Source organism: Artemia franciscana, chromosome 8 (genome assembly GCF_032884065.1).
Source record: "Artemia franciscana chromosome 8, ASM3288406v1, whole genome shotgun sequence".
NCBI classification, from domain to species: Eukaryota; Metazoa; Arthropoda; class Branchiopoda; order Anostraca; family Artemiidae; genus Artemia; species Artemia franciscana.
Window position 1 is genome coordinate 17,033,422 of NC_088870.1, and position 19,564 is coordinate 17,052,985.

General features: G+C 35.5%; 1 protein-coding gene across 1 annotated transcript in view; it reads right to left on the bottom strand.

The window, feature by feature from the left end:
- The window catches only part of LOC136030064 (ATPase family AAA domain-containing protein 3-A-like), a 34,924-nt gene that overhangs the window by 6,726 nt on the left and 8,634 nt on the right, over window positions 1-19,564 (bottom strand). The window contains exons 2-5 of the mRNA XM_065708691.1: window positions 9,764-10,072; window positions 7,421-7,586; window positions 2,354-2,511; window positions 32-282 (exon numbers count right to left, since the gene is read on the bottom strand). Of these exons, the coding sequence (XP_065564763.1) occupies window positions 32-282; window positions 2,354-2,511; window positions 7,421-7,586; window positions 9,764-10,072 (884 nt within the window). The remainder of the gene's footprint in view (window positions 1-31; window positions 283-2,353; window positions 2,512-7,420; window positions 7,587-9,763; window positions 10,073-19,564) is intronic.

Genomic DNA, 19,564 nt, shown 5'->3' on the forward strand with positions numbered 1-19,564 from the left:
ACAAAGGATTATTTTGCATAAATAATTTTACCTTGGCAAACAGTGTTTTTCCTGTGCCAGGTGGTCCATACATTAGAATATTTCTATACATCCCTTTGTTTAACTGAGTATTTTTAGTAGCAATGGCTATGTCCCTTAAGCGTTCTTCTAGTTTAGGCTTCAAAACGACTCCAGAAAGGGCTTCCTCTCCCTTTGCTCGAATCCGTTTTACAGTTTTTATTGGGTGCTTAATTGTGTCGATTACATTGAAACGAGATGTCTCTCTGACTAATGAAGGCTTTCCTGAAAGTGAAAACGAAAAATTAAGTCCACAATTTTAGGTTTGTGCAAAATCAACAGCTTGAAACCTAGAACTTTTTTATATAAATAAATGTTCAGTTAATTAGATCTGTTAATCGTCCACCAAACTAATGTCACTCACAAGCACTGGCACAAATGAAAGCCAAAAGTAGGATTAAACTACATATATTTCAAGTTCCCTATCAAAACAAAGAATTGAATTTGACAATGACAAACAGGTCTAAGACCAGTAAAGGAAACGAAGTTGATTCATTTCTTTGTTTGGTCATGACTGGCCAGTTCGGCTTTGGATCTTTTATTTGAATTCCCTATCTGTTCTCTCATGTTCTCTCACACGTTCTTCTCAGGGATAAAGCATCATTAAGCAGTTAACAGCGACCATTTTATTTAAGTTTCCTTGCAGTCGATTTTCTGAGTTTCGGAAAATTTGCTCTAGGATTTTTAACCTTTATTGTTACAAACAATAAAGGACTATTTACAAGGTACGTGCGCAAGACTTTACTAGGGGGGTTTCAAATGCGTAGTAATACTAGGAAAAAATACACTAATTAAAAAAACTAAGAATGCCAAAAGTCAAGAGTTTCACGGCTCAGAACGTTTTTCTGTTTTGCTTCCGAGTTCATCCGTTTCCATCACAGGTTATAACCGTTCATCAGCTGAGTTGACCTATTTTAAATATAGCTATTTTATTTATTTATTTATTTTTATTTATTTATTTTATTTATTTATTTTTATTTATTTTAAATAAACCCATTTTTAGCAAAACAGTTAAATACGGAGGTAGGTCCATATCATGACGAATGCAGAACAGAGGGATGGGTGATACCAAAAATATAACTTGTTCAAAAATAAAATTGAAATTAAAGTTCCTCAAAATTTAGTTCCTTGAGCACCATCAATATTCATGGTATACAAAAGTGTTCTATCTCCAGGCCTGTCTTGAAAAAGATCTGACTGCCCCCTTCCAATGGCACCAATCAAGTTCTAATTCTAACGATGCCGGAGAATATTCAAAAATATTCAGCCTTTTTTGCAGTTGCTCTTCAGCAATTGTCTAAATAAACAGATGTTAATATGATTTCGACTTTTTGAACAAAAGCTACGAATATCGCCTGTATTATTATTATAGTGAACAATAAAGACAATATTTAACGTATCGTTACCAGATTAAATTTATCTGTTAAAGTACCAACGACATTGAAATGAAAATATTTTGGCCCTCTGGACCCATCTTATGTGATTTCATACCAGAAAACCGTGAATATCAAAGATTTTTCTTTTACGTTAATTTCAAAACTGTGAGGTTTTCAGGGCTCCATCACACATTCATCAGTGTTGCTACGTAGAACCAAGAAAATGAAGAAGCAAAATTAACTAGTTGGATCGAACAAAGCCTTTCGTCCTTAAAAATCCAAATATTAACAATATACGTAGTCCTAAACACGACTACACTTTTAAAGAAACTGCACTCAAAAACAACTACTTTAGGCTTTTTGGGTTTTTAGGCTTTTTGGTGCCATTTGCTTTTAGCTCATTTGTTTCTGATTTTTCAAAACGAAAAAATCGAAAAAAATAGAGAAACGAGGATAATAACAGCCAGTGAAAAATCAAAGAGAACTATGCAAATATTTCAGCCGAGACCTCTCCTTGACCGTCTTCAGTGCAAAATTGTAAACACAGATAAAAGGCTAATATAAAAACCGAACCTTGAAAACTCGACCAGTCTTTTTGTGGTCTCAAAAATTATTTCCTGATTTTTCGCCCACGCATCTTTTTCTAATTTAGCTCCCACTTCAATCAAAACTATATATAGAGGTCCTCTTTATTAAAAACCAAATTCCATATTCAGGCTACTTTAGAGATACTGTTCCACTTAGACAATTCAAACAATCAGATATCATGTTCACTGTCCTTGGTATTGGAAGATAAATCAATAATTAATATCAAACCAATGAGAAAGGCATCATTACACTTGCAGAACTAGAAAGTTTACACCAACAGAAACATTAATTCAACGTAGGTTTTACAAATAAAATGACATTGGGAAATATACCTAATTTAGACTCGATATAACGAGCTGTAACTCCAGTAGCCCCTTTGGCAGAGTAGACGCCGAGTGCAAGTAAAGAGAGTCCAGCAACGGAAGCAGTAACTTTTTCCCAATCTTGTAAAAAGGCTTGCATTCCAGCACCGATCACTGATCCTGCAGTCCTAAAATACGAAGCAAATCACAAAGTGATTTTACATTATATTACTTCACAAACAAAAATGTAGAGCGCTTTATCAAGCAATACGAAGTTAGTTTCCAGAAAAAATTCTTGCTTAAGCTTTTCAGATGGTCCGTGAATTTAAATTTTGATATTTTAACGTCAAAGTACTTTTGACGTAACTCTCAATTTTGGTACTTTGCAAAAAAAAAAAATTAAAAGAAAAGAATTAGCCTACAACAAGCAACTTATTTAGAAGCTAATTTGACTAAAACCGTATTGACAATTACGTAAACATATTTTTATGTTGAGTATATTCCAGCTAACAATAAAAAAAAACTGAAACCAGATGATTGATATATTAAAATCAAAGCCTACAATGTTATTTTCGTTTTGTTTTCACTGTTGATTGTTTTATAGTTCGCCTTAATTTGGTTCCTGATCTCTACCACTGAAAATGCTGACTATAAAACTATTCACATAATCTTGATTAAAAGAATTAGGTAAGTAACAAAAAATGCCATCTCACTGGGTAATTTCACACCATACTCAAATAACCAAATATGATATGTTGAGTTCAGCCCCGATATAATCAAGATTTCCTCCTTTTTCCCAGGAGAAAAATTGGGCTTTCCGAAACCATTACAAAAAATGACGTTCGCAAAACCACAAATATTACCATAAGATTTAAACTGCTAATATTCGGTATGTTAATATTTGGGAAACTCCAAAATAATTTCTTTTTCCTTTTTTCCTTTTTCGTATTGTTTTATTTGTATGTATATTGGGGTTGCAAGCTTTGTTTCGGGCCATTCGCTTGTTTTGTTTATTTAGGTTAATAAGGCCATATCTCTCTAAATTTGAGGGTAACGTAAGCACTGATTGAGTCACGCACGTTCAGAGTAAATCTTCATGATGAAATTGACAGGTAGAATTCCTTCCCTGAAGGGGGTAAGTTTAATTCAGAGGAACATCTAATTTTCATCTTAATTCAAAGGAATTACTGTTTCTTGAAACAGTAATTTTTCGATATTTTCCATAATTTTCCAATGCTCAGATAATCTTGGCCTGATTTATTAATAATATAATCCAAATTCTAATTATGCAGTGGAAGATCCAGAAAATTTGGAAATCGATGGACTGGGGAAAGGACAGCTATCAATGTATGCTATGGGTAATGAATGAAGAAGGGGAGATAGGAAGAGGCGACCGAAGGGCACCCTTGTTTGCTTAAGTGCTCTTGCTTCCACCTATAAAGAGCGTCCAAAAGGGGATATGTCTTAACGCTGAATAGGCAGAATAATGGGAATAAACCCATTATTGGCATGTTGCTTCTTTCCAGGAATTTTCATAGTTCATTCGATCTCTATCATCATTATCTAAAGAAAAACAATCTCAAGACAGCCTTGACGAAGAGAAACACTTGTCCCTTTGTCCCACGAGTGGGGTACTTTGAGGCATCTTAGTCACGTTATATTTCCTTTCTGGTGTTTATGATCTTTAAGCATAGTACATTCATTAGGTTTACCACTGACCATTTTTAAAATCGGAAAGCACCAAGATAAATAGAAAAGAAAAACAAAAAAGCATTAAAAAATACGATTTTCCTTACAATTGCTTCAACTTCTATCTACAATGTCTCAACTCACCGAATTTTCGGTACTAAATATTCAATTCATATATAGTACACATCCATAAACAATCATAAACAAGTATAAAGGAGACAAGAACTGTTTCCTTTATCAGTTCACATGATGTTTTTATTTTGCTCAAATGTTTTTGATTCTTTTCATTCACGTCTTATTTTCTCTTTCTTCCAAATTTCTAGCTTCTCTTTAAGCTTTTAAATATATTTCCTATAGTGATGAAATGAAGTCATGCGAATAATATGTATGGGGTATAGTATACTATGGGAATTACCTATGCCTGAAATCCCCTTTTCTAAATATGTGCTGTTGCTAACCACGCAAGTGCAAAAAAAAAATTGATCAAAAAGTATATCATTGAACCGTCATCGACCCCCACCCTAGAAAGCATCTAGTTCTTTCCTGAGGGCAGAGCCTGCGTAACATCTAGGATTGACTCGCTAAAACTGAGGTTTAATACCCAACCCCTAACTTTCCTCACGCATGTACCTAACAAAAGTATAAATTATAACACTTTGTTGCAAATGCAAAATGCAACTAGTTGAATTCCAAAGATGAAAAACGTTTCTTTTGTAAAATAATAACAACAAGAAGATTATATATGTATCACTTGCCGTTACATATATAATCGTTACAGATATAATATCCCGTTACAGAGCAATAGGGCTCAATTTAATTCTTCTGATTCTGGCTGGCTAATATTCCTTGTTACTATTGCAGAAATAACAAGACTACAGTCTGATAAAGGATAAACATATGACATATGAGATATGAGATATACATTTATTAAGAAAAGAAAACAAACACTATTCGCCATTCGCCTGCCAAGAAAGGCGATAAGCCTGTAAAGGACAAGCGAGGTTATCACCCTCAGCTAATCAAAACCACGTTCATATCACGCTACTCAATACAAAAGAAACTCAACTGATGAAGGAAGAAAGGAAAACAAGAGAAAGAGGAAAAAGACAAGAAGAAGACAGAAAAAAAATTAACAGCAAATAAATCAGGGAAATGCCTTGAATAGAATGTCAACCTGGAACAGGCCTTACATCAAAATTACTCATGAGATAAAAGAAACTTCTGTACCCGTGACTTGGAAGCTGGAAGACTAGGCACATTTTTCACACCCTCAGGCAGAATATTCCAAACATGGGGACCATAATGGCGAATCACAAAAGATGCCCGAGTAGTACTCCTAAACTCATGAGTTAAGTTATCAGCTTTTCTTGTATTATGATCATGACGGTCTCTATTAAAATTTAAATGATTTTCAAAAGCAGGGGTGAGCAGGCGATTCAGATATTTATACGAGAAAATCGCAACTTAGTAATCTCGAATTTGGGATACATCCATTAACTTATTCTTTTTAAACTGCTCACGAGCAGGAACATCATCAGAATCATAAAATTCCGACAATAATGTTACAGCTCTATTCTCAAGTTTTTGTACTCTTTTGAAACATGTTACAAAATTACTTGCTCATATAGAGCATCTGTAGCTAATATATGGACAAAATATAGAAAATAAATCATTTTTAGAATCTTTTTTGGACTAGATTTTAATTCTTCGCATCACCCCAAGACCTCTGCTTAATTTTCCAGCTATAGCATTTGAATTCTTAGCTGATATTACCTTAGCTGAGACTGTTTTAGCTTGACTCTTTTGATGCCACTTTTTCTATTTTGTTTTTTATTTTGAAAGTTTTTCCTTTTCATCTTTGCCGTGTTCTCCTACCATGTTTGTTGTGCTCTTTATTTTACTTATTAAAAGAAGGAGATCCGACCCGTCAGACACAATCACATCTGCTTGGGATCTTTCAAGTAATCCACCATTAACGAAGAAATTATCAATTAAGGACGCGGAAAGATGCGAAATCCGAGTTAGAATAGTTACAAAATGAAAACTTTCATGTGACACCATCATATTAACAAAATCTGAGCTATTCGCCCTTTTTAGTAAATAAATACTAAAATCTCCCATCATTAATTTATTTTTATTTTCATTGTTAATTTTAAAAATAATCCAAACTCATCAATAATAAATAATATCACATGACGGATTTTTGTAAATTAATCCCAAAGTCAATTTTTTTTTCCTTCATTTTTTATTTCGATGAAAAGGGTTTCGATCCTACCTTCCAGCAACAGGGAGAGGTGATCCCTAACCCAATATTGGATACCTTCATTTATCAAAATGGATAGACCGCCCCACTCCATGGTTGTCCGTTCTCTTTGCTCGCAAACATATCCCGGAAAAAAAAATCTCAGGCCAGTGACTTGCTAGAAACAAATGTCTCACATAGGCCTACAATGTATGGCTTCTTATCTAGTGCACTTAAAATATCACATAAAGAAGAATATGCGGTTCTTAGACCTTGACAATTCCAGAAAACGATCGCTCTTTCATCTGCACTCACAGGTTTTGAATATTCATAAGGATTACTAGGATTCACGTAATTACTTAGGCGACAATTCACGAAAAATTATCGATGCATTCATCATCCCCCGCAAGTGTGTCACGAGCTTGGCTTCCAAGAATAAACTGGTTTTGTTCAAGTTCATCCAAAGCGTCATCACATCTGTTCACGCTCATTGACGAAGGTGACTATTTTATACGAAAAAAAAAGTCTGATAGGCAGAAAGAAGAAGGAAAAAGAAAGAGATAAACATGAAATGAACTGACATTTTGGCTATAAAATGCAAAGAGGAAAACAAACATACAAGTAATGCAACAACATAATTTCATAACTCAAAATTATGCCGTCTGATTCGGCAAACGGACCACTTCAGCCATAGCTCTAATTTTACGGATCTCTCCTGCTGAGTCTTTTCCAAAAATTTTCCCGTTGTTCCATCAAACATTTCTGTTTCCGAGCTTACTTTTAGCCAAATCAAGAATCTGTTTCTTTTTTGATGTTAGGTACTATTGCGGTCGAAAGCATGTTTCTTTACATGTAGCAAATATTTATGTAAAAAAATAAATATAGGAATATTTGTAGCATGTACTACAAATATTTAAGCAATTCAACAAAACAATATACTCTCTTTAATTTTGTTTCATAAATTTAGTCCATCATCATCTGTCTTATGGACAGCTAAAGCAAATCATTTTTCTCTAAATAAATATTCAGAGCTTGCAAACATAGTTAACTCAAAAGTTTTTGGATGCCAAAAATCGGCATTATTTTATACCTTGAACATTCCTCAAACAGGTGGGGGTTCACTTCCAATCCCCTACTCTCATCAAAGTGTATAAAACTGAACTTACTTGATAGACTCCAATGTGGTAGTCCTTTGCTCCCCAGCTTTAACTCGTATCTGTTCTAGGAATAAATCTTGGTTTTCACGATCTACTTTGGCTTTGGCTTTCATTTCAGCCTCAATCCTTTTCTGGTCACTTTTAGCTCTCATTTCCAATTCATATTCAAGAGTAGCTGAAAAAAAAACAGTCGTACAAGAAGCAGCATTCCTGTGTAGCCTAGTATCTTATATCGATCCTGCCAGTCTTTGGTTTACAATAACATAATCAATATGGTTCGCTGTCTTACCATCATGTGAATACCAGGTTAACCTATCTTAAGACCAAATACTGTATTGGTTATAACTAGACTGTTGCACCTACAAAATTGCAGCAGTCTGTAATCATTACAGTTTTCTTTACTACACCAAATTTACCCAGGCAAGGATAGCATCTGCCACAATTTCTACCCAGCTGGGTGTTAAAATCTCCTAATAAAAATACCATGTTACTGCATGGGACCTTGTCTATTAGTCACTGTTCCTGTAAGTAAAACCATCTGAGTCACAACTACCTCTATAAGTCGGTTCTACAGGGGCCTACCATATGACTGACATTTTCCACTTTTTACTCATACAATGAGCAACAGAAATCCTACAGTTAATACTTTTCAACCTAAACAACCTTGTCATAACATAAACAATTATTCAACAGGTAACAATATTAATTTAAAGAAAAGGAAATAAATTCATGATTATTTCAAATAGAACAGTGCCGTTTCCATTTCAAGTAGGTCATTCTTAGACGCAGCGGCATTCAAGCGCGGAGTCTTACCAACATGGACAAAACTAATCAAGTAAACTTAGTAACTCCAACACTGTGCCCTAAAAATAAGCAAAAGAATAAGAAGAAATTGTCTGATTCTATCAATCAAAATGCTTTAAAAACACAATCTTAAATTAATCAGTTGATTATGTAATATTATCATCCATAAATCATATACAAACAACCTTACTGATGCTGAGATTCTAATTCAACATGTTCATCATTATCAGAGCCACTTCCTTACAGAAGATGATAGGACTCTGATCCCTCACAAATGCATCTTGAGCCCAAGCTATCCTAGAAATCATTTGGACTGATCACGAAATAAACTCCATTTCTGTATTTGCAGGCATGGGCATAATAATACCTATCTTGAAATAGGGAGGGATTTCTCTGTCTTATGAAATTTCCAAAAGTTTTGGGAAAATGTAGAACAATTGGGATATTAGGATTAAATTAAGAACTCTTTTATCACAGAGTCCCTTTCCCCTGAGTTACCGCTATTCCTCCTCAAGAGTTACCTCTCCCCTGAGGAATATTCTACTACTTCTCCTCAAGAAAATGTAAAGAATGGCATGATAAAACTATATCAACATTTACCATTCTTAAAAATGACAGAGAGATAAAGATGGGTTTATTAATATAAATAACAAAACAAAACAAGCAAATGGCCCGAAGCAAAGCTTGTTTGGGCTTACAACCCCAATACACATACAAATAAAAACAATACGAAAAAGAAGAAGAAAATAAAAAAGAAAAGAAAAAGAGAAGAAAAAAGAAAAGAAAAGAAGAAGAAAAAAATTCAATTACCCTGCATTTCAATCGATACGGAATTACACTTCAAAAAAGACAAAACAAAAAGAAACTAAAACCACTTGACCAGTATCGCCTAAAACAAAGCCAACATCTTGGCTCCAATTGAGGTCCACTCAACTATCAAAACCATAAATATTAAGGCAAAATAGCTTTAATTCCCACCAAAATTCAAGAAAATTATCCATTTTTCTCAAAGTCGTAGGTAAACAATTCCATCCATGGGGTCCTAGATGCCGAATAGAAAATTGAGATCTACGGGTAATAGCAAGCGGACGACGAATTATATCGGACTGTCTTGTAGAATGTGTTTGAATATCACTTCCTAATTCAAACATACTTTTAAAACATATTGGTAAACAATTTTGAAAATATTTATATATAAACAGGCTTCGATAAAAAGTAATAAGTACTGCTAAAGGCAAGATTTTACAATATATATATATATATATATATATATATATATATATATATATATATATATATATATATATATATATATATATATATATATATATATATATATATATATATATATATATATATATATATATATATATATATATATATATATATACCTCTTTTGTACCGAGTCTTTAAAACCTACACCACATAACACTCGAAGCGCTTTATTCTACAAAACTCGAATATGATGGAGATGAGAAGGAAATGTACTACCCCAAACATTACAACAATATAGCAGATAAAAGCTCAAACCCTTAACAAACCACCAACCTTTCCTCATTTGTTCCTGTTTAGCAACTGATTCCTCTTGTTTTCTCAGGTTGTCTTCATTCACTCGTTGCTGTTGAGCAAGTTGATCTTCATACCGTTTTCTAGCCAACTGATCCTGGTATTGAGCCCTCTGCTGATTTGCTTTAGTTTCTTCTTGGATGGTTTTCCTTCTTTCTTCCGCATCAACTCGCTTTTGATCAATTTTAAGCTGCTCAATGTGCGCTTCATATTCTTTCATCTTTGCTAAATTTTCATTTGCTTTACCTTGCTCCTGAATTTTTGTAAGGTCCAAAGCTTCTTTGGCATATCCTAAAAGCAGATAATTTTTAACCAAAACAGTTCAAAATTGTGCAACCCTGGCAAAGGGTTTAATTATTCAACAGCATATGTAAGCATGCCCATAATTTGGGGTTGGGGAATTACTTTTTTAAGTGATATAACTAATAAATACGGAATTAAAATCATCTTTCATATAGGTTACAACTTGAAAAAATTTGGCTGAGGTTTGGATGTAAGCAAACCTCCTTACGCTTTGAAACTACCAAAAGTAAAAAGTTAGTAAATGAAAAATAGAATGTCAAGAACATAGTCGAATCTTTTTATTTTTCTGTTTTTACGGGAGCATTTTAACCGTGATGTTACAACTAATAAGATTTAAAAAAAAGTTTTTTTTTAAACTGAGAATAAGGAGCGACATTAAAACTTAAAACTAACAGAAATTACTTCGTATATGAAAGGGGCTGCTCCCTCCTCAACGCCCCACTCTTTACGCTAAAGTTTGACACTTTCTCTCAACTTTACTTTTTAAAACAGTAAAAAATTTTAGCGTAAAGAGCGGGGCGTTGAGGAGGGAGCAGCCCCTTTCATATACGAAGTAATTTCTGTTCGTTTTAAGTTTTAATATCGCTCCTTACTCTCAGTTTAAAAAACGTGTTTTTTGCATGTTTTGGTTTTGGTTCTCCACAGATGAATAATTAAAACGAAATTTGCATATTTATTTTTTGGCTAAATGGCTTTCTCATAGTTTTAATCGAATGATTTTGAGAAAAAAGAGCCTAGTTGCCCTCTCAATTTTTCGGTTACTTAAAAGGCATCTAGAACTTTCAATTTTGTACGAACATTTTTATTAGTAAAAGAGCTTACGCAACAGACTTCTGTATTCATATGTTTTTATTACGTATATGAGGGGGTTTACCTCCTCGTCAGTACCTCGCTTTTTGCAATAAAGCTTAAATTTTGTCTCAATTCCTTAAGAACGACCCCTGAATCACAAAATCCGTAGAATAAATAGTTGAAATTAATACTTTAGCGTAAAGAGCGGGGTATTAGGAGGAGGTGAACCCCTCATATGCGTACTAATTTCTGTTCGTTTTAAGCTTTAATGCTGCTCCTTACTTTCCCCAATCCAAAACTTCCCCATAATTTTTTTTTAATAATGCTAGAAAATCCTGCGCTCCTTTCATGGAAATTTTCTTCCCCCATGACAAATTCCTCTATGGAAAAGTTCCCCCAGCATATCTCCCTCTTCTCAACAACTCCTCTCCCCCCCCCCACCAAAAAATCCCACTGAAAACGTCTGTACACTTCCTAATAACCATAGCACTGGTCAAAGTTTGTAACTTGTAGCCCCTCCCACGGGGACTGTGGGGGAGTAAGTCGTCCCCAAAGACATAGTTATAAGGTTTTTAGACTATACTGATTAAAATGGCTATCTCAGAATTTTTATCCGGCGACTTTGGAAAAATAATTGGCGTGGGAGGGGGTCAAAGTGCCCTCCAATTTTTTTGGTCACTTAAAAAGGACACTAGAACTTTTCATTTCCGTCAAAATGAACCCTCTCGCAATATTCTAGGACTACTGGGTTGATACGATCACCCCTGAAAAAAACAAACAAGCAAACAAACAAATAAACACACATCCGTGATCTGCCTTCTGGCAAAAAATTCAACATTCCACATTTTTGTAGATAGGAGCTTGAAACTTCTACAGTAGGGTTTTCCACCACTGGTGGTTGCAGCCACACTGATCGGAGTGTTTAGTTAGGGGAGAAGATTAAAGTTCATTTCAAATATGTCTGAAACCTCAGGATCAACCAACTTGATGCTGAAGCTACGGATGTTGATTAAAATAAAATTAGTGAATGCAATAACTGACAGCACAGCTCAGGTAGTTGCTTTGCGTTATTAATTGTCAATTGAAGGTGGTTGCTAAGCCTTTCAAACTTCTTCTTTCTTTCGCCCTATTTAAACCAATGTCTTTAGACGGTAGGTCAAGCAGTCAAATTATCGAGGAAATACACATATAAGAAGTTTATTCACCCATATATTGAATGAAACACTTAGTTAAAGTTAAAAATGAAACACTGGGATTTGCACCTAACAATAAATGTAGGGTAATCTTTTTGAATGATTGGTGGACAATATTTTGTCTGCACCATGACTGATTGTGGAGTAATGCATTTTTGTATGTTGACCATTGGAGAAAGATTCCATTGGGTAATCTTTCTAACTTTCAAACTCATCTTAGAAAAAAAACAGAATTGGATATGCTGCTTTCTTTTGGATATATTGCTTTATTTTGGACGTGAACAACACATTCTTGTAGGAACTGAAGATCGAATTGGACCTATTCACACTACTGAGAAAATTCCCAAAAGTTGTTTTTTAAGCTTCTCCAGAGGAGGGTCAGTAAGATAATTTTAGACCAGAAGAATCAAAGTTTGGTTGAACGTAAATTGTCCAGCTGATCCTCCGTCTGAAAACATCTTAACAAACGGCTTTTGGCAATTTTCTCAGAGGCAGGGAAAATTTGGTATTTGACTTTAAGCTTGATAGCCACGTTAAACAAGTTGAAAAACATATTATAGTCAAACAGTTCGTGGTAACAAACTGTAAGTAAGGAGCGACTTGACTTAATAGTAACCAAAACCCTAAAAAACGGAATTTTAAACATCAAATCAGAAGAACGAGCTTAATATGCTGATTCCAAATATATAAGATTCATCAAGCTTAGTGATTACCCATCAAAAGTTACAAGTCTCAGGAAATTTGTCCGATTTGTGAAATAGGGAGACACCCTAAAATTCAAGGAATCTTGATGAAAATCACACCATCAGATTCAGCGTACCCGAGAACCCTCCTGTAAAAATTTCAAGCTCCTCTATACAAAATGTGGAATGTTGCTATTTTTGCCAGAAGACGTGCCGGTTGCGTGTTTATTTGTTTTTTGTTGTTTTTTTCCCCGGGGTGATCATATTGAAGTAATGGTCCTAGAAAATCGGGAGAGGGCGCATTCAAATGCAAATTAAAATTTCAAGTGGCCTTTTTAAGTAACAAAAAAGATCGGAAGACAACTGGCCCCCTCCGACGCCTATTAATTTCCCAAAGTTATCTGATCAAAATTTTAAGATAGCCATTTTGTTCAGTATAGTTGAAAGATCAAATAACTATCTCTTTAGGGGTAGAATGATCCCCTACAGTCCATGGGGAGATGCCTGAAAGTTATGAAATTGGCCTATTGTTTACGTATAGTATTTACTATTAGGATGTATAGACATTTTTTTGGGGGGGGGACTTTTGTGCTTGGGGTGGATTTCCATTGGGAGTCTTCCTTGGGAAGGGAAATTTCCGGAGGGGAATTCAAGGGAAACTTTTACACTTCCAGGGGAATTTGACAAAATTCCTGTAAGAAATTCTTGCTAATTGTCTTACATTATATTTGCCAACTTAATTTTGCATGTGGAGATGTTAAGCGGGAAGCATCCGGGACTATTTTTCCACCCGTTTCGATTTCCGGAAAAAAACATATGCGGAAGGGGGTATTTTCAGAGCGATAGAGGAACCGATTGGAGATCTAAGTCTTTATGAAATGAAAATATGCTAGGGATAATTTTCAGGCTGAATCGTCCGCAAAAAAACTTTATCTGGAGGGAAATCGACTGGGGTGTACTTTACGTTTGATTTAATTTTCAAGGAGGAGTTTCCCGTGAGTGGGGAGGGGGTACATTTCATGTAGGCTGAGCCAGGTTTAATTGCATTAGATGAAAAACAAGCAGAAATTAAATTAAAAAAACAAGTTTTTTTTAACTGAAAGTAAGGAGACACATTAAAACTCAAAACGAACCGATATTATTCAGTATATGAAGGGTTACCCCCTCTTCTTTACCTTGTTTTTTACGGTAAGTTTGACTGTTTGTCCTAATTTTTAAGAACAGCTGCTGAAACACAGGGACCGTTTAATCAGAATAGGAAGCTTTTTTAAAGTGCTAACAGCTTTAGTGTAAACAGCAAGGTATTGAGGAGGGGGCAACCCTTCATACACGGAATATTTCCGTTTTGAGTTTTATATTGCTCCTTACTTTCAGTTAAAACAAGGACAAAGAGCTCATATGGCACTTGTGACGAGGCCAAAAGAGCCAAGAGCTCATATGGTATGAGCTCTAGGAAAATTCTAAGAATCAATAGATTGATTCAAAAGGAAAATTAGAAACTTAATACCGGTTTTAAAATAAGAGCTCTGAGTCACGAGGTCCTTCAAAATATCAAACTTCATTAAGATCCGATCACCCACTTGTAAGTTAAAAATACCTCTTTTTTCTAATTTGTCCTCTCCCTTCAGCCCCCTAGATGGTCAGATTGGGAAAAACGACTTTATCGAGTCAATTTGTGCAGCTCCCTGGCACGCCTGCCAATTTTCATCGACCTAGTACGTCCAGAAGCACCAAACTCACAAAAGCACTGAACCCCACCCCCTAACACCCCCAAAGAGACCGAATCTAGTCCAGTTACGTCAATCACGTATCTAAGACGTTTGCTTATTCTACCCACCAAATTTTATCCCGATCTCTCTACTCTAAGCGTTTTCCAAGATTTCCGGTTTCCCCCTCCAACTCCCCCCAATGTCAACAAATCTGGTCGGGATTTGAAATAAGAGCTCTGTGACATGAGTTCCTTCTAAATATCAAATTCATTAAGGTCCGGTCACCCCTGGTTAAGTTAAAAATACCTCAATTTTTCTAATTTTTCCAAATTAAAACCCCCCAGCTCCCCCAGAGACCGGATCCGTTGCAATTATGTCAATAACGTATCCACAACTTGTGCTTCTTCTACCCATCCAGTTTCATACCAATATCTCCACTCTAAGGTTTTTCCGGTTTCAAGCAAGATTTGCGATTTCCAAGATTTATATTTCCCCCTCCATTCCCCTATGTCCCCGGATCCGATTCGAATTGAAAATGAAGCCTCTGAGACATAAGATCCTTTTATAAATCAAGTTTCATTAAGATCCGATCACCCATTCGTAAGACAAAAATACCTCAATTTTCACGTTTTCCTATAATTCCGGTTTTCCCCTCCAACTCCCCCTAATGTCACAGGATCTGGTCAAGATTTAAAATAAGAGCTCTAAGGCACAAGATCCTTCTAAATATCAAATTTCATTAAGATCTGATCACCCGTTCGTAAGTTACAGATACCTCATTTTTTCTAATTTTTCCGAACTACTCCCACCCCCCAACTCAACCAAACAGAGCAGATACGGTCCTGTTATGTCAGTCACGTATCTTGGAGTTGTGCTTATTCTTCCCACCAAGTTTCATCATGATCTCTCCGCTTTAAGCGTTTTCCAAGATTTCCACCAGCCCCCAACTCTCCCCAATGACACTGGGTCCGGTCGGTACTTAAAATAAAACATCTGAGTTACGAGGTCCTTCTAAAGATGAAATTTCTAAGATATAATCACTCCTTCGTAATTTAAAAATTCCTCATTTTTTCAATTTTTCAGAATTAACCCTCCCCCCAACTCCCGAGAGCAGATCAATTCTGGTTATGTCAATCACGTATCTAGGACTTGTGCTTATTTTTCAAACCAAGTTCCATCCCGATCCCTCCACTCTAGGCGTTTTCCAAGATTGTAGGTCCCCCCAGCTCCCCCCAATGTCACTGGATCCGGTGGGGATTTAAAATAAGAGCTCTGATACACAGTATCCTTCTATATATCAAATGTCATTAAGATCCGATCACCCGTTTGCAAGTTAAAAATACGTTATTTTTTCTAATTTTTCAGAATTAACCGTCCCCCTGCCCCCTCAGATGGTCGAATCGTGGGAAACGACAATTTCTAATTTAATCTGGTCTAGTTCCTGATACGCCTGCCAAATTTCATCGTCCTAACTTGTCTGGAAATGCCTAAACTAGCAAAACCAGGACAGACAGACAGACCGACCGACAAACCGACAGAATTTACGATCGCTATATGTCACTTGGTAGGTACCAAGTCCAATAAAAAACTAATTTTCCCTTTAATCTGAGAAAGGGAGATGCTTCATATATCTGAGGTGGGCAATAAATGGCCCAAAACATTTAGAGAATTTTGCAAGCTCAGGAGATTCGTCGAACCTATACAAAATATAATAGCTGAAGTATTGAAAATCAATGTGGGCTATTGAAAAACATAATATGCTTGCATCCATACATTCAAAAAAAAAACAATCGCAATTATAAAAAAAAAATATTTTAATTTTTGATAGTATTTCGCAAACACCAGTATCTACCTACGTGACAAGTGATACAATTATCAATACCACCTAAGATGTGTAAATATCCTAATTGGGATTAATTTGCAAAAGCCAAGAAGATGAGAGGAAAAATACAAACAACTCAATCAAAAAAAAAACTTTTCGTACCTCCCCCCCCCCAGGATATCTGATCAAAACATTTTAGCCAGGCGTTTCAACCAAAATAGTCAAGTTAAAATAAATATGCCCCCGAGAGATGAGATGACCCCTACAGCCCCAGTGTAATACCAATAAATAATGATAATTTCAGATTGTTTATGCATAAGTTCTATATGGGAAAAGGGATGCTGTCTGATGTTGTGTTTGCAATGGCTCGAAAATTTCAGGGATAAGTCTATAGCTAAAAATGAAGGAACACATGGCTGTGGGAGGAGGAAAGGATAGGAAGCCTGGAAATAGGTCGATAAAGTTTTTTTCCCTGATTAGCATTAGGTTTGCACCCGTAAAATTTTGGGACAAGAGAAACATTATAAAACATCCGGAGATCCTGTCTAACAGAAATTATTACCAAGTTCAAAACTGTGATAAATACGTTCGAAACTGTGTGCTCATGCAGTATCTGTAGAAAGGTCATATTAATTAGTAAAATATCTATGTGTGACAATGCTGGAAAAATAGTGATAAGACTGCCAGTGCACACCATTTATGGTTTGCTTTCAAAAGCTTTATATTATTCCTTTCTGCACATTCAACTTAGTTTACCGTTACAAAATTGATTATTGCACGCCATTTCGGGCATATCGTTTTTTTCATTTTATGGTTTAAATAAAAAGATATGCAGACATGTTTCCAACTGAGCCAAAGGATGTACAGCAACCTTATTGATAAACTTCCAAGCTTTTCCGCCTCTCTTTAATGAACTCTTTTTTAAAGATGCCATCTTCCAATCTGAATGGTATAAGTAGTAGTCTGCAAATAGCTTTTCCAGGAAGTGGTGGCAAAATTAATGTGGTATTTCTTTTCAGCTCATTTTTCAGCAAAACAAAATCACTGTAGCACCTTCTAACACTTGCTCCTCGTAATCTAAAATTTGGCAGGTTTGTCTCAGTTCGTACTTCGTAATCTGTAAATCTCTTCATTGCAGCATCACCTCGACCGTGAGTGACAGGAACGATCACACGGATTTTTAAAAAATATGATGGTTTTCTGTCTAAAGTAACTGGTTTAGCATCTTTTGAAGCTCTAACAGCATTTATTTCTCGAATTCCTTTAGGAAAATTGAATCTTTTTCCGAAGGTAATTTGGATTCATCTGAGAAAGGACCAGAAAACATCATGAACTAGTTACAACTGCTAACCTACAAAATGACAGTTAACAGAATCATAAAGATCATGACATAATGAAAAAACTTATCACAAAACTTAATTTTCATGGTTCATAAAATTTTACATTGGAATTTATTTTTATATTACACATAAATCTTTTTTGTATTATTGGTTAATTTCCTCTTGAACATAAAGGAACAAAATTCAGGTCTTCAAAATCTGCTAATACTATGCGTTGCATCAATTTAGAATTTGCGACGTCGTAGTAGTCAAAATTTTGAATTTTAGCAGCAGTAGTTCAACTACTTGCAGCATTTCATCCAGGATAAGTATGGAGGTTAAAATATTCAAACAAATCCCTCCTCACCGTAAAATCAAATTGCCAGAGAGGATCTAGGGAATTATTGGCGTGGTTTGTCACTTCTGGGACCCAGAAACACCGTTTTTTTCTCACCTATTTCGTTGTGAGACCATTGCTTTTTTTTCTGGACTATGAAGGAGATTTTCGAACAAGACACTATACTTTTGGAAAGGTGCGAAAAATTCTCTCCTGGGTTCAAAAAGGGTATTTTCAATTTGTCGTTGATCAGAGCCTACTGTATCAACAAGGACTATTTGACGTTAATCCATCAAAACTTGGATCATGAACCATGCTTCTGCTTTCGAGTGGAATTCAGAAAGTAATTATATATACTATTTTTTAGAAAATGTTTGAGAATGCCTCAACTTCCTAATTCCCTTCCACTCCTCTTCTTCAGAAGAACTATCCTCTATGCTTTATCACTGCAAGAACTTGAAAATTCCAACAGAAGAACCTTGGTTTTAAAGGAGATTTCAACTAATATTGGCTCTCAGAATTTATAATTTTAACTTACAAACATTTTTCTTTCACATAAAAGAAGCAGGTGTTTATTTTATTGGCCTGTGTATCTATTTAATGTAATCCAATTATTCTTAAATATTGCTAAATAGGAACTTACTGTACAAAGCTAAAGTACGCAAAATGGCATGTGATAGGTCATCATAGTTTCAGCAGTAGTTGCAGCCTAGCAATAGACTTAACAAAAAAAATTCCCCCAAACCCCTAAGATTGGTGTCAGATCAAAACACTATTAAACCCTATTAAGGAAACTAAGAGTCCCTAGACATGAACAACAAGGAAAATCGATAGGCATGAAAACAGGCTCGCGGCTCAAAGAGATAATACCAAAAGAAAGCATGCCGAGGAATCACAAGAACAAAGTGAAAACAGGCTTGAGGCTCAAAGAGAAAGTACCGAAGAAAATCATGCCGAGGAATCACAAGAGCAACGTCAAAATTATCGCCTGACATTCAGGTACAGCCCAGTCAATGATTATAGCTTGAGTAGATGTGTTCAAATTGGGACTATGTCTAAAATGTGTCCCTATTGCAAGGCCTTGAAATTTAATGGTGAAACAATGGGAATGTGTTGCGCCTCAGGAAAAGTTAAACTTCCTCAACTGGCTGCACCACCAGAGCCACTGAAGACTTTAAGACGTTACAGACCGGGACACCAGGAAACAATGAATGTAAATGACGACTGAGACAGTCAAAGAGAAATCACAGACCAAGACACCAGGACACAAATGACGACCGAGGCACAGGGAATATTAATGACGACTGGGACATAGGGACACAACAACAACGAGGACGCCGGAAGGCCACAGGGGGGATATATAAATGACGACGGGGACACAGGGAATATTCGATTAGCAATCACCATCAACAAAGCTCAAGAGCAATCATTACAAAATGCAGTATAGATTTGAATACGGATTGTTTTCCCATGGACAACCATAAGTTGCATGTTCAAAAGTCGGTAAACCTGACAATCTATTTATATGCACAGACAATGGGACAGCAAAGAATATTGTATATTCGCAAGTTTTACATAGTTAAAAACATATACATATCTATCTATATTCACAGATGGGTGAGTAT